Source organism: Scleropages formosus, chromosome 2, assembly GCF_900964775.1.
Source record: "Scleropages formosus chromosome 2, fSclFor1.1, whole genome shotgun sequence".
Classification (NCBI taxonomy): domain Eukaryota; kingdom Metazoa; phylum Chordata; class Actinopteri; order Osteoglossiformes; family Osteoglossidae; genus Scleropages; species Scleropages formosus.
In genome coordinates, this window is record NC_041807.1 from 34,207,255 (window position 1) to 34,219,528 (window position 12,274).

The following is a 12,274-nucleotide window of genomic DNA, read 5'->3' on the forward strand; positions in this document are numbered from 1 at the left end:
ATGGAGGACGCCGAAGAAGCAACGGGAAAACACAGAGATCCTTGCCCTCTGCCCCCACTCCATCACCGAGTCAGCAATACGACGCGGGGAAAGGCCGCTCTCAAGGTCCTTGCTGAGGGTCCGGGGGGGCATCAGCCTGACCCGCAGCGAGCGGGAGGTGAAGCGTCACCTGCCCTGTCATTACTCCTGGTGGCAGCTTTAATTACGCGCCGACAGTGTGCTGTCCCCTCAGCAGAAAGCTCGCTTTCCGCGGCCAGATGGGGCGTGACGGCAGCTAAGTGTGACACAGACAGGGACGGAGAGGCCATTAGATTAAGATTCCCTCTGCAGCCGACCATGGCACCGAGCGAGACCCCCAACCAAATCCCCTGGCTGCGTGTCAAGCGCCGAAGGCCAGACGGAAAACTGGCTTTTTTCTTCCTCCTCGCCATCACTGCAGCAGTGGCACCGAAGCGACACATGGAGGACATGGTGTGTGTATTATGAGTCCTACCTCTCCGTTAAGACTACCAATCCCTTCGACCCGCAGCTTGGTTTTAAGCAAATTTTAACGTTTATCGAAGAGATGCATTCCTCAGACGACCTTTCATGACGGTCAACAAAGTCTGCCAAACTACAGCGGTCTTATTGAGTAGGATGAAATGTAGCTATAGACAATGAACGTCATGCCACTTCTCATGCATCTTTTCTGTTATTAAATAACAAGCACTCAAATAATAGGTCAGCAGCAGTGCAAAAATTATCAGACAAAAACATGTTTAAAGGGAATTTCAACATGATTAAAAATAAGTTAGAGAGAGGGCATTTCACAAATATTTTTTTAAAACATAGACTAAGCTTATTAAGGGAATTTGTAAGCCATTATAGTAAACAATCCTTTGCCTTCAAAACAAGTATTGCAGGGTGATGTTGAAATGTCCAAAGCTGTGAGTGGTGTTGCAGGTTCGAGTCTGAGCAGAGGGCCTTACAGTTGCACCCTTGAGGGAGGAGCATTATTATAGCAATGCAGCAATCTGTACAAATGGGGGTGAGTTATCACCTCAAATAAAAATATCATGGGCACAGAGGAACACTTCTTATGCTGCTCCATACAAGCAGTAGGTATTGCTTTCGAACATTTCGGTCGAGTAAAACAAACTTATTTGCCAATGGACCTAAATGCCAGAAGGCTCATTTTAGCAGTTTTAAAACCAACGCAGCCTTATTCCCCCCAAACACACACACAAGCTGTCAACTTCCCCCATCCACCCAAGCACTGCACACAGAAACAAACACACTGGTTTCAATCAAAGAGAAAGGGCGTAACAAAATACATTTTATTGGACACACACTTGAACAGGGCAAGCGGTGCACTGTGCCACATCAATGCGGTCAAAGCTCCATCAGCAGTGTCCAAGTACAAGTTTCACATTGTTGTATAAATAATTTCTATGAAGGATGATTACATGGGAGAGGGTAGCTTTAGGGTATACAATCAATTTCATATTTTATCTGTAAAGACCCATTGATTCAGTTATCTGCCTTCACACTGGAAAACAACTCCCATTTATAAAAAAAAAAAAAACACACCACTGGGCTACAACAGAAAACTGATGTTGTACATTGTAGGTTTAACCCTCTTTAGGCAATGCTGCAAATTATCAGCTGGTATAAATTTCTTCCTACTGCTAGTATGAATTTGGCCCTGAGAGGGTTAATTAGTAATCCCAATTCTAAATTAAAGCACAAGCCATTTTGGAACGCTTACTCAAACATGAATGAACTGTTCGCAGACCATTTTTCCCCAATACTCCTCTCAGTTAACAGGGTGCTTATATGCGCAGTCGTCACAGTGTACTTAGTGGCATGTTAGGGATCCCGTAACAGGTGAGGCAGAGTAACTCTTTGCTGTTAGTATTTAGCTGAACACTGCCAGCCTGAGCAGCTAAACCCCCCCCCCCCCCAAAGACAGAAGCCCTCTTAACAAGTAAATTCAGAGCCCACTGCAAGGATTCAGTTCAGCTTTGTAACAGATTAAGGACTGGAATGGAATGGCTTTGACAAATCAGAAACCACATAACAACTGAGGTGAACCTTTCATTGGCCTCCGTCACGCAATACCCTATTCCAACTTTTTTCCCCGAGATGATTTTTTTTTTTTTTTTTTTTTTAAAATCAAGGTACATTTTATCGTTTTAATAAAAAATTACAAAAACTTGTGCAGAGGAAAGAAAGACATTTCTGAATTCTGAAATCTAAATAAGAGGGGGGGGAAAAAAAAAGAAAAAAAAAAAGGGGGGGAAACAAGCCTGGCAGAAATGACTGAAATGCAGGGGATGCTTCTTCATCGCACATTAGGAACAGTGACAATGCCTTTTCAATACAGCACAGGGCTCGTAGTCATAAAACACACAACATACAAGCATCCCAAAGCTTAAATATATAATCAATCTCCCCAGCCCTCTTGCAAACAAAAAGATCTACCTGTAATAACCTCATTCACTCACTCATTCAATACAGCTGTTTGCATGAGACTACTGGGCCACAACTGTACAGGGGGTTAAAGCTGAAGTCTCACACACCCAAATATCCTACCATATGAGTTGTCCAAGCCACACTGATAATCATACTTTGCTCTTGCGCACACTAACTTTGGGTGTCAGCCAGTGACCAGACAGGGAGCAAAACACTACATGGCTCTCAACATGGCTACAGAATATAGGCAAAACAGCAACATGAAACCTTAACATTTGTAAAGAATTTGTGTAAAACATCCTGACGAATCTAAAGATGTGCACTTAAGCCTTTAAAATGTTTCAAAACAATTAGTCTGTTTATGGATAATTTCAAAACAGCAGTATTGCACACTTTGTCTCACTTTTGGATTAAACTGTCCAGCACAACCAATGCAGAAATAGCTAAAATAGGACCCAAAACACACACAGGACCCAAAACACACACACTTTCACCCTCGATTACAAAAAATTAATTTTAACTTCAGGCAACTTTAAAAGTTATGAATTATTTGGAAAATAAAGGTACTATTTAAAAAAAACCTTTGAGCATACATTTAAAAACTGATCATAATTCAAGATATTGTAGCCCTGCAATGAGGAGGAAAACCTTTCTGTAACCATGCAAGTTCATGAGCCTATGCAAATTTTTTTCTCTGACCTTGAAGTCTGTCACTTGACACAGAAAACACTCTCTCAATTTTAACACTGAGGAAAGAAATTAAAATGAGCAAGAATCTCACTATTTGGGCCATATGGATGAGGGTGTGGACTCTGGTAAGTTGGATCATGAAACCATGCGTGCCTGCTTACTCTCTCACTCTCAGACCAGACAGACACACACTTGAAAAACATGCGCTTGTTCTACTTGTACCTAAAGTCCTGTCAAATTTGGGGCCTATGAGTCAAAATAAATGTTTAAACAGTTGAGCCAGGCCAACATGTAAAGTTAAATCCAAAGCTCTTAGAAAAAAAGGGAAAAAATAAAAACTTGGAAAAACCAAAAACAGCGAAGAGCAAACGTAACACGACTCGGCCGGACACAGTTAGTCTTCCCCTGACTGTGCTTCTTCCTCCGACACATCTTCCTCTTCGTCAGGCACCTCAGCAGTTTTCTTGCGAGCAGGGGAATCCTTCTTTGCCACGGGCTCCTCTTCCTCCTGAGAACTCCCTGGGGCATCCTCCTCGTCCTCCTCTTCCTCCTCTTCTTCTTTAGGCAAGGCCTTTTCCACTGTCTTACTCGCGCTGGGTCGTCCTTTGCCCTTACTCTTTGTTTGGCTGGGTGTCACTGCAGCAGAAGTGTAGAAATCAAGATTAAAACAGACTATTGCCACTACCGACTTTGTCGTAATTCTACTCCATTTCTATTACAGCCCATTCTCACCATTTCAGACCTCTAATTTGACAACTAATAAAAATTCAGTAAAAAAGTATATGTATTTACTTATCCATATGGAGCCTGAGGTAACAATCTAGAAGGAACATTGAGACAACAGCACTCTGCACTAAAAAAAAAAAAAAATCATGCTTTCACAACTCACCATAACTATGAGATACTAAAAAGTGATACAAATAAATCTGCATTTGTGCATGCATACACTTTTATATTTTAGCATTATAACTAAAATAAGTCTTTGACAGGTCATTGTTGGAAGCCTAAACCCCATCTGGGGAGATGGACAAAACTCACTATAAATGTTTATACCCTTACAATGCTAAGTGTTCTTATGTTTTTGCTCTACATGTACTGTTACAATACTTTGTCATTTTACATATTTCACTAAGGGTCAAAAAAAACTCAATCTAAATTAACCAGTCATTTTTGTATGAGTTGAACCCCCTGCCCCAGAAAATATTGGGGAACAGAGGAGTGTAGTTGCATCCTTCCCATGTACTGATTTATAGTCTCACTAGTAATGATGATTTTATTGCACTGTCAATTCCCATATATAAATTATCCACAAGCGCTCCTGAAAGCGCAACTGAAACTCTGTCCTACAGCTCCCTCTGTTGGTCAGTCCCAGAAAGGCCACCTGTCAATTGCATTCGCGAAACGATCTGCAGATGTTTGGTCTCTTCAGCCCTGATTAATTCTGCTCTCCCCGTTTCTGTTTTCTCCTTACAGAGATGAGCTGCTATTGCACTTTTTATATACGATTGTCTTTGAAAGTATCCCACAATAAATGTGAATGATTCTTTAACAATCTATATGTCCCATCAGAAGTCAAATTTCTTGCAAAAAGGTCAATATTCGGCTAATGACATTAAACACACATTTCAAGCCACCACACACAAAAGTGAACTTTTTTCAGTTTCATGTACCACGATGATAGTGACATCATGCCAACATATACTATAATGGGAATGTATTTCATATTTCCTAGTGCCTCCCATTATAACATTTAACATATAACAGCAAGAATTTTAATATTTGAGAGTTCTGCTTACTTTTTACTGTTTACCTAAACAGAGTAGTTACTTTCAAAATCAGAAAACTTTTTCTATCTTGCATTACTTGATTCCGGACCACTGTGGAATATTTTCCAGGTTTTTACTGTTTACCTTGGCACGTGCACTAAATTATAAAATCACACACAATGTCTGAAAAAAACTTGTCCCAAGCAGGGTCGCGGCGAGCCGGAACCTAACCTGGCAACACAGGGTGGAAGGCTGGAGGGCACCCCAAGTGGGACTTGAACCCCAGACCCACCAGAAAGCAGGCCCCAGCCAAACCTGCTGCGCTACCGCACCCCCCTTTGCTATAAAGCCAGCTATATTAAATGAATGTGGAAAGGCTGGGCAATTAACTCCTGACTACTTTTGTTAGAAACATCAAACTTAACTTGTTTCAAAAAAAGTTCACGTTTTCCAGCTTGTCCTGCTTTTGGTGTGTTCCCATGTAGTAATGAGTCAAAGCGTTTACAGATTTTTGCTGATGCACCAATATAGCTTACTTAATATTTAAACAATACCTCTTCCACTATCTACTGCAAAGTAATAAATAAAAACTACTTTTCCCACAGTTTCGTAGCTGGCGACCAACTCCACACCTGTTGATTAATACTTAAACGAAATATGGAAATCAGATGTTTAGTGAAGTGATTCTGCACCTATTTATGGTCCATCACATCAAAACACATCACCACCCTCCATGACAGCATGGTGGAACGTACAGCATGGGGTCACAGTCATGTCGTACCTGTGGCTTTTAGCCTTGGTTTGGCTGCCTTTTTTTCCGGCTTGCTTCTCCTCACCACCTTCTTACTCCTCTTCCTGGACTGTCCGTAGTCGCTGTCATCATCGTCATCCATCATGAAGTCCTCATCACTGCCAGACTCCTCTGTGGGAAGGGCAGAACAGTGAAAACCATGCGCAGTGGCACATAATAGGCATTTATGAATAGCAATGTGGGCTATTTGGGGGGGCCTCACAGAAACAAGCCACAAAGTGAGATCTTCACAAACAACTATGCAAAACCATCAAAATTTGTCATAAAGATGAAAGTCCACACCTTTACGACATACACTACACAATTTTCATTGTGATCAGATGGCATGTAGGCTTGCAAGGTTAGCAAAAATAATTACAACGAAAAAGATGCCATTTAAAATGAATTGGAACACCTGGAACTTTGACAACTTATTCTGAAGTTATAAATCCCTGCTGGCAAAACAGTGTAGATATTTCTGAAATATCCGGGGGGGTAGGGAAAATTATAATTTTGGTCTTACTGTCATTGTAGGCCTGCTCCTCTTCATCATTCTCCTCATCCTCACTTCCACCATCATCCAGCAGCATTTCCCTCTGTTTGGAGACCGCCTTGGTGGCTGCTTGTCGTACCTGCCGCACCTTCTTTCTCACCCCCCCGTCATTGTCGCTGTCGTCTGCAGGGGGACATACAACCCCGACTGAAAATCAAGTTCATTCGATGCCCTCCAAAAATTTTCATGGAATAATTAATTATTGATAATCATTAGCTCCCATTTGTCTAAATCAGTCCTAGAGTTGAGACATAAAATTAGGTTTCATAAAGCTATAGAATGAGCCAAATGCTGGTACATTTACATTTATTCATTTAGCAGATGCTTTTATCCAAATTGACGTACATCTCAGCAAAAATACAATTTGTGCATTACATTCGAGGCCATTTTATAAACAGTGAAGTGTTCACAATCAAGAAAGTCATTAATATCTATCTGAAAACCACAAGAGGGCCTTAAAGCCAGAAATAAAAGCAAAGTCTGAGCTCATTCCTTTCTGCTTTCTAACAGCCTCACATGAACCATGGAGATTTACCTGCATCTAGTTTCCTCTTCTGTGCCCGCTTGCTGGACTTGTCAAACTTGGCTTTCTTGCCCTTTTTGCCCCTCTTGCCATCATAATCGCTGTCTCCACCATCCTCGTCACCCTCAAAGTCATTGTCTTCATCGCTGCCAAAGTCATCTGAAACAAGACGATGAAAAGGATGAATGTGTTTAACAGCCAAAAAGGAACCCAAAGCATACAGCCAACCGACTCCATTCATTTGACACATGCAAAGTATTTAGGTTACATTCTCTACAGCTCAATTAAAATTCAACATGCATTTAACCATGCTTGAGCCTTATATTCCAATATTCACTTGATGGTTTTTCAAGGATTCTACCAGCACAGTTATGAAAGTTGTTAGTAAAATGGTCAATATGAAAGTTGAATGAACACATTCCTCAGTTTATCTCAAGAGCTTATATGGAACTCCAGAAGGTCCCTAAACACTGTCTAGCTTATTAGAAACCTGTGAAGTGAAAAGTAGCACTTTAAAGAGGTACTTCTGTAGAAGTAAGTTATACTAATGTTGCCACAAAGCTGCTTATTCATAATGTTAAGGCTCTGGCTATGTAGCGCAGTATATCAAAGACAATCAAAATCAATTCATAAGTGACATGTTGAAATCAAAGTCAATAAACATACATTTTCTATAGACTGGCCCATATGTGTAGATATGAACATCGACCATCATCTTTGTGTAGGATGAAATCTGACTAACCTGCTGAATCGTCATTTTTGACCTTATCCTCAGAATTGTCACTGAAGAAAGGAAAGAAAAAAAAAAGTTTGTTACAGGTTCATTATGTGAACTTCATTCAACTGCTGATACTACAGGTTCCTTCACTGGCTTCTTCTGTCTGAGCTCAGTTTCTGGCTTTTTTCTAACTGATATTCTACCCTAGTTCTGCCTTTCTTTCCTCATCTGCTCCGGTATCAAGCTCGCTCACCTGTCTTCCTGAGAGTCCTTCCCTGAACTCTTTTTGTGCTTCGACTCTTTTGGAGATCGTGCCTTCTTCAGTCTATCTGAGTCTCCTCCATACTCCTCATCTGCATAGAGATGAACAGCAGCTAAACACGTAAGATTTGCGCCCGCACTGACATCCCTCAAAAGGAAAATCAGCCCTGTTTTTTTTTTTTTTTTTTAAATGGCGCTTACAGAACAAGCTACAGGTTTTAAAACTATTAAGAGATTTGACAAACATCGAACAAGGTACCTCACCTGCATCATCAGATTCCTGAAACTGCGAATAATCCACCACTTTCCTGTTTCTGCAAAAACACAAACAATACACCATTATCAGAAAATAACACAGTGAAACAGCACTTAGTAATGGAGAAAATAAGTATTGCCACTATTAACTGTGAAATGGCTTCTGATGTAGTTCCTTGATCAACGTAATTGTTTGGAATTGACACAGTAAAAATAATCCAGCTGTATAAAATCTTAGTATTCCAACATAATACTATAAGTTGCCTTGGAAAAAGGTATCAGCTAAACAAAATTTTAAGTGCTTAAAATGCCAGCTAAAGAAGATATTCACAAAAACACAGTAAAGTATTGTATATTTCTGCTGTATAAGGTATATATTGACATTGAAGAACACAGAAACAATGGAACAATGTGTCACATTATTTTCTAAATTGAACTCATAGAATTTTTACAGGTTACAACAATTCAAACATGGAGCACTTCAATTCTGTGTGCTTAAGTTCACAATTTCATCCATCACACTATGCGACCAAAGCCTACGTAAGAAATGCATTTAAAAACCGGGGGGGGGGGGGGGACAGCATCGTGTTCCCATATGCAAACACTATAATAAAGAGAAAGATTTATACCAGGCTCAACATTTCACTTCTGAACATAATTGGTTTCCTGTACAAATAAACACAAGTGTGATAACTGGTTTGCTAGTTTCCCCAAGACACCTTGTTATTTTCATTACATAATCCGAAACAAATCATTTGAACGCATCTCACAGTGAAAAGGGGCTTAATGGATAATTACATCATGTCTAACACTGGTATTGAGTTTGTTCATTTGTGCTCCCATTGCAATTTTCAGTTCAGCCTTTCTCTCAGTTATCAAACCCTAAACAGTCATTCACCTTCAGAAATTGGGGCAAAATATCACTCCATGTGAATCACCTGACCCAACACACATGAGGTTCCCTCACCATGGCATGAGCAGACTATGCTTCAACTGTACCATTTTCCTTTGTAACATTCATTTAACTGATACTTTTCTCCAAAGCAACTTACAATGTTAAACCACTTAGAATTATTTACCCATTTATACAGCTGGCTAATTTTACTGGAGCAATTCAGGGTAAATACCTTGTTCAAGGGTACCACAGTAGTAGATGAGATTTGAACCTGACACCTTCACATCTAAAGGCAGCGGCTCTAACCATTACACTCAGAGCTGCTCCATGTGTCATTGCCATGACCCTGGATTATCAATTTATAAAAACAATTGGGACCACAGGCCTGTTCACAACTCCAGAGTGATTTACCGCTACATCAAATATCAGTAACAGCTTAACGGCAAACTTTGCTCAGTTTATTTTGTAGGCCAGCTTGTTAAAAAAACTGTAAACACTATGAAATGAGTTGAACTAAAGTAGTTCCAAACTCTACTAGAGCTGTGATTCACTCCCATCCATTAGTTGGGTATGTAAATAAAGTTCAGGTTTACTGAGCTAAAAACTGAAATTTTAGAAAATAAAGAAATGATGCCCTTATCATTTGTAACTTTATCACCCAGTTTATTTACCTTGCTAAAACTGCAAGTGTATTTTCAGATGAGCCTGTTTCAAAGCAACATGTTAATTACCAAAAACCTACTATTTTATTTCAAAACGGTGCTTGACTCAAGTGTAACATTTTAGCCAAAGTTAAATAAAGCCATAAGTAACTGGTTGCCTTACTTTGGCATTGAATGTGTATCAGTCCAATACATAAAATTTCTTTAAAATTTCATAAAATAAACACAGACAGTATAATACCCAATTATTTTCACAACATTGCAACATAATGTCGGTATTAATTTCCTTGATTTTGCAACATTGAATAACACCTAACAATTCCTTAATAGTCCATCCTCTTCTTGAAATCTCATCCCACATTATCATTATGTCTTGTCTAAGATAGATGGCTTCCGACTTCTTCCAACGTGCAATCACACTGTTAGCAAAATCCCCAAAAACTGTCAAATTTCCACAAACATGGGTGGGCTCTTGGCCTGGTGACCAATTTGCAGTAGAGCAACTAGTTACAGTTACACCAACCTGAGCAACTCAGCACAGTTACACCAGCGGGAGCAACTTGCCAGGTTACACCGTGGAGTTGGACTGTTATGTCTTCTCAACTGAACACACGTTGGCTTGTCCATGATCTGCCATGCTGGGACACACAGCAGTGTGTGTTGTTCCCGTGAGATACACGTCCATTGCTGTGGTGGATGAGCTCCTCACACACACAGTAACTCTGCCTGGTGTAACCCTTACGAGTAACTTACTCTCGCTGGTGGTGTTAGTGAGTTAGTCCATCCCGTCCGACGTAACCCTACCTACTACGGAGGCTGCTCCAGCATGCTAGAGTCTAGAGGCTGCTCCAGCATGCATGCATGATGCAGCACAGGGCAGCAGGTACCACCACCACGTACACTGAGCAGATACCTGGCATACAACACACACACACACACACACACACACACACACACACACACACACACACTCATGCCCTCCAACACACAAACACACGCGCGCGCGCAAAAGCACAGCACGCGCTGGCTGCACGACTTGTTTCCGTCACAGAGCCTTCACATCGTGGTTCCAACTCAAACTGGCCAACACGTAAACTGGGACGCTGAGTCGCTAAACGCACGTAAACGTACCTCACTGGTCTCGACATTTTCTTGAATGACCGAGATGTAAAGTACGGTGAACAGGAGAATTCAAGGGGGAAAAATAATCCTTTCGGCGTTAGCTTGAATGTCTGTCTGTGTGTGTCTGTCTGTCTCTGCTGGCTAGTTAGCAAGCTAACTAGCTTGCTGAGCAGCTCGAGCGACGTATTTAAAGTTTTTTTAAAACACCCAAATTCCGCGCTTAAAGAAAAAAAATAGAAAAATTAAAATATATTATCTCCGAATGCGAATATATTTAAATTTGCCTTCAGCTACCAACACAAAATGGTGAATAAAACAAATTGAAACTGCAGATCTGACACAACCAAACTCGCCTGTTGGGCGGGCTTTTTGCTGGAAGCACCGCCCACTCGCGCTTTTTTTACTGGACGTTCTTTTCAATTGGCTTCACCGAATGGCCAATTTGAACAATCCTTCAACTCTGGACTGGGGAGACTCGCTGTCATTTATAACGAGCTCCGCCTCCCAATGACACGCCTCTTACTCCGATAGGTTGAGAGGACACTGTTAATAAAACAAAAGGAGACCGATGCGGAATTTACGGACCTACACTGTATCGTGGTAAACGATGTAAACTCAGTGTATATAGCTCGTTTTAGTTTATGCTGTGTTAATAAATAGTATTAATTTAATGATGGCGCTGTGGCTCGATAGCCAACAGTCCAAGAATTCTATCTTAACCTTCACAACCACACTCTCAAAACTGACCTCATTCCCTGCACTTACTCTCCATTCTCTGTGTACTGTGTGTGTGTTCAATAATTTAGTTATTACAATTCTCTTATTTTGTATTTTCTTTCCTGTAGTTGAGTAAATAAACAGTTATAATCCTGACCTTGAAAGATACTCTTGCTTCTCTTGTTTACATTTATTTATCAGATGCGTTTCTCCAAAGTGACTTCCACTGAATGAACTCTATAGTTATAGTGTTATTATCAGCCCACACACCTTATTCACCGCGGTGACTTACACTGCTAGATACCCTACTTACACTGGGTCACTCATCCATACATCAGTGGAACACACACACACACTCTCTCTGTCACTCACACACTGTGGTGAACCTCAACAGCATGTCTTTGGACTGTGGGAGGAAACCAGAGCACATGGATGAAACCCACAAAAACACAGGGAGAACATCTAGTCTCCACACAGACTGAGCAGGGATTGAACCCACATCCTCTTGCACCCGCCCGCGCTGTGAGACAGCATCGCTAGTCGCTGTGCCACCATGCTGCCTGAATTATTTACAAAGCCTTCTATTTGTATATCGTATTTAATAGAAAAATGACAAAAAAGGCCACAATAGGCTGAGTTTTACTAGTAGCTTTTAATGGCATGGCTTGTTTATGTCTGTACACTGCTCCTCTTCCAGGTTGCAAAAAAGTTAAATCCAGATGTGCTGATTATCTTACAGAGCAAACAAAAGCAAACGTGGTGTGTAGAGATACAACAATAATGCAGTGGATGGTAGAACATGCAAAACGCCTGAAAGCTGGTTTCTAACAAACCGCTGGTCTTAAAATGCTCCGATGTAACTGGAAAT

General features: G+C 40.8%; 1 protein-coding gene across 1 annotated transcript; it reads right to left on the reverse strand.

Moving 5' to 3' along the window:
* Positions 1 to 1,302: 1,302 nt before the first annotated feature.
* Positions 1,303 to 11,020, reverse strand: LOC108940230 (nuclear ubiquitous casein and cyclin-dependent kinase substrate 1-like). The gene is made up of 8 exons (XM_018762227.2): positions 10,699 to 11,020; positions 8,020 to 8,069; positions 7,748 to 7,847; positions 7,519 to 7,559; positions 6,789 to 6,935; positions 6,224 to 6,376; positions 5,692 to 5,832; positions 1,303 to 3,780 (listed from the first exon to the last, which is right to left on the reverse strand). Exons 1-8 carry the CDS (start codon positions 10,713 to 10,715, stop codon positions 3,539 to 3,541), a joined length of 891 nt encoding a protein of 296 aa, XP_018617743.2. The 5' UTR covers positions 10,716 to 11,020; the 3' UTR covers positions 1,303 to 3,538.
* Positions 11,021 to 12,274: the final 1,254 nt, after the last annotated feature.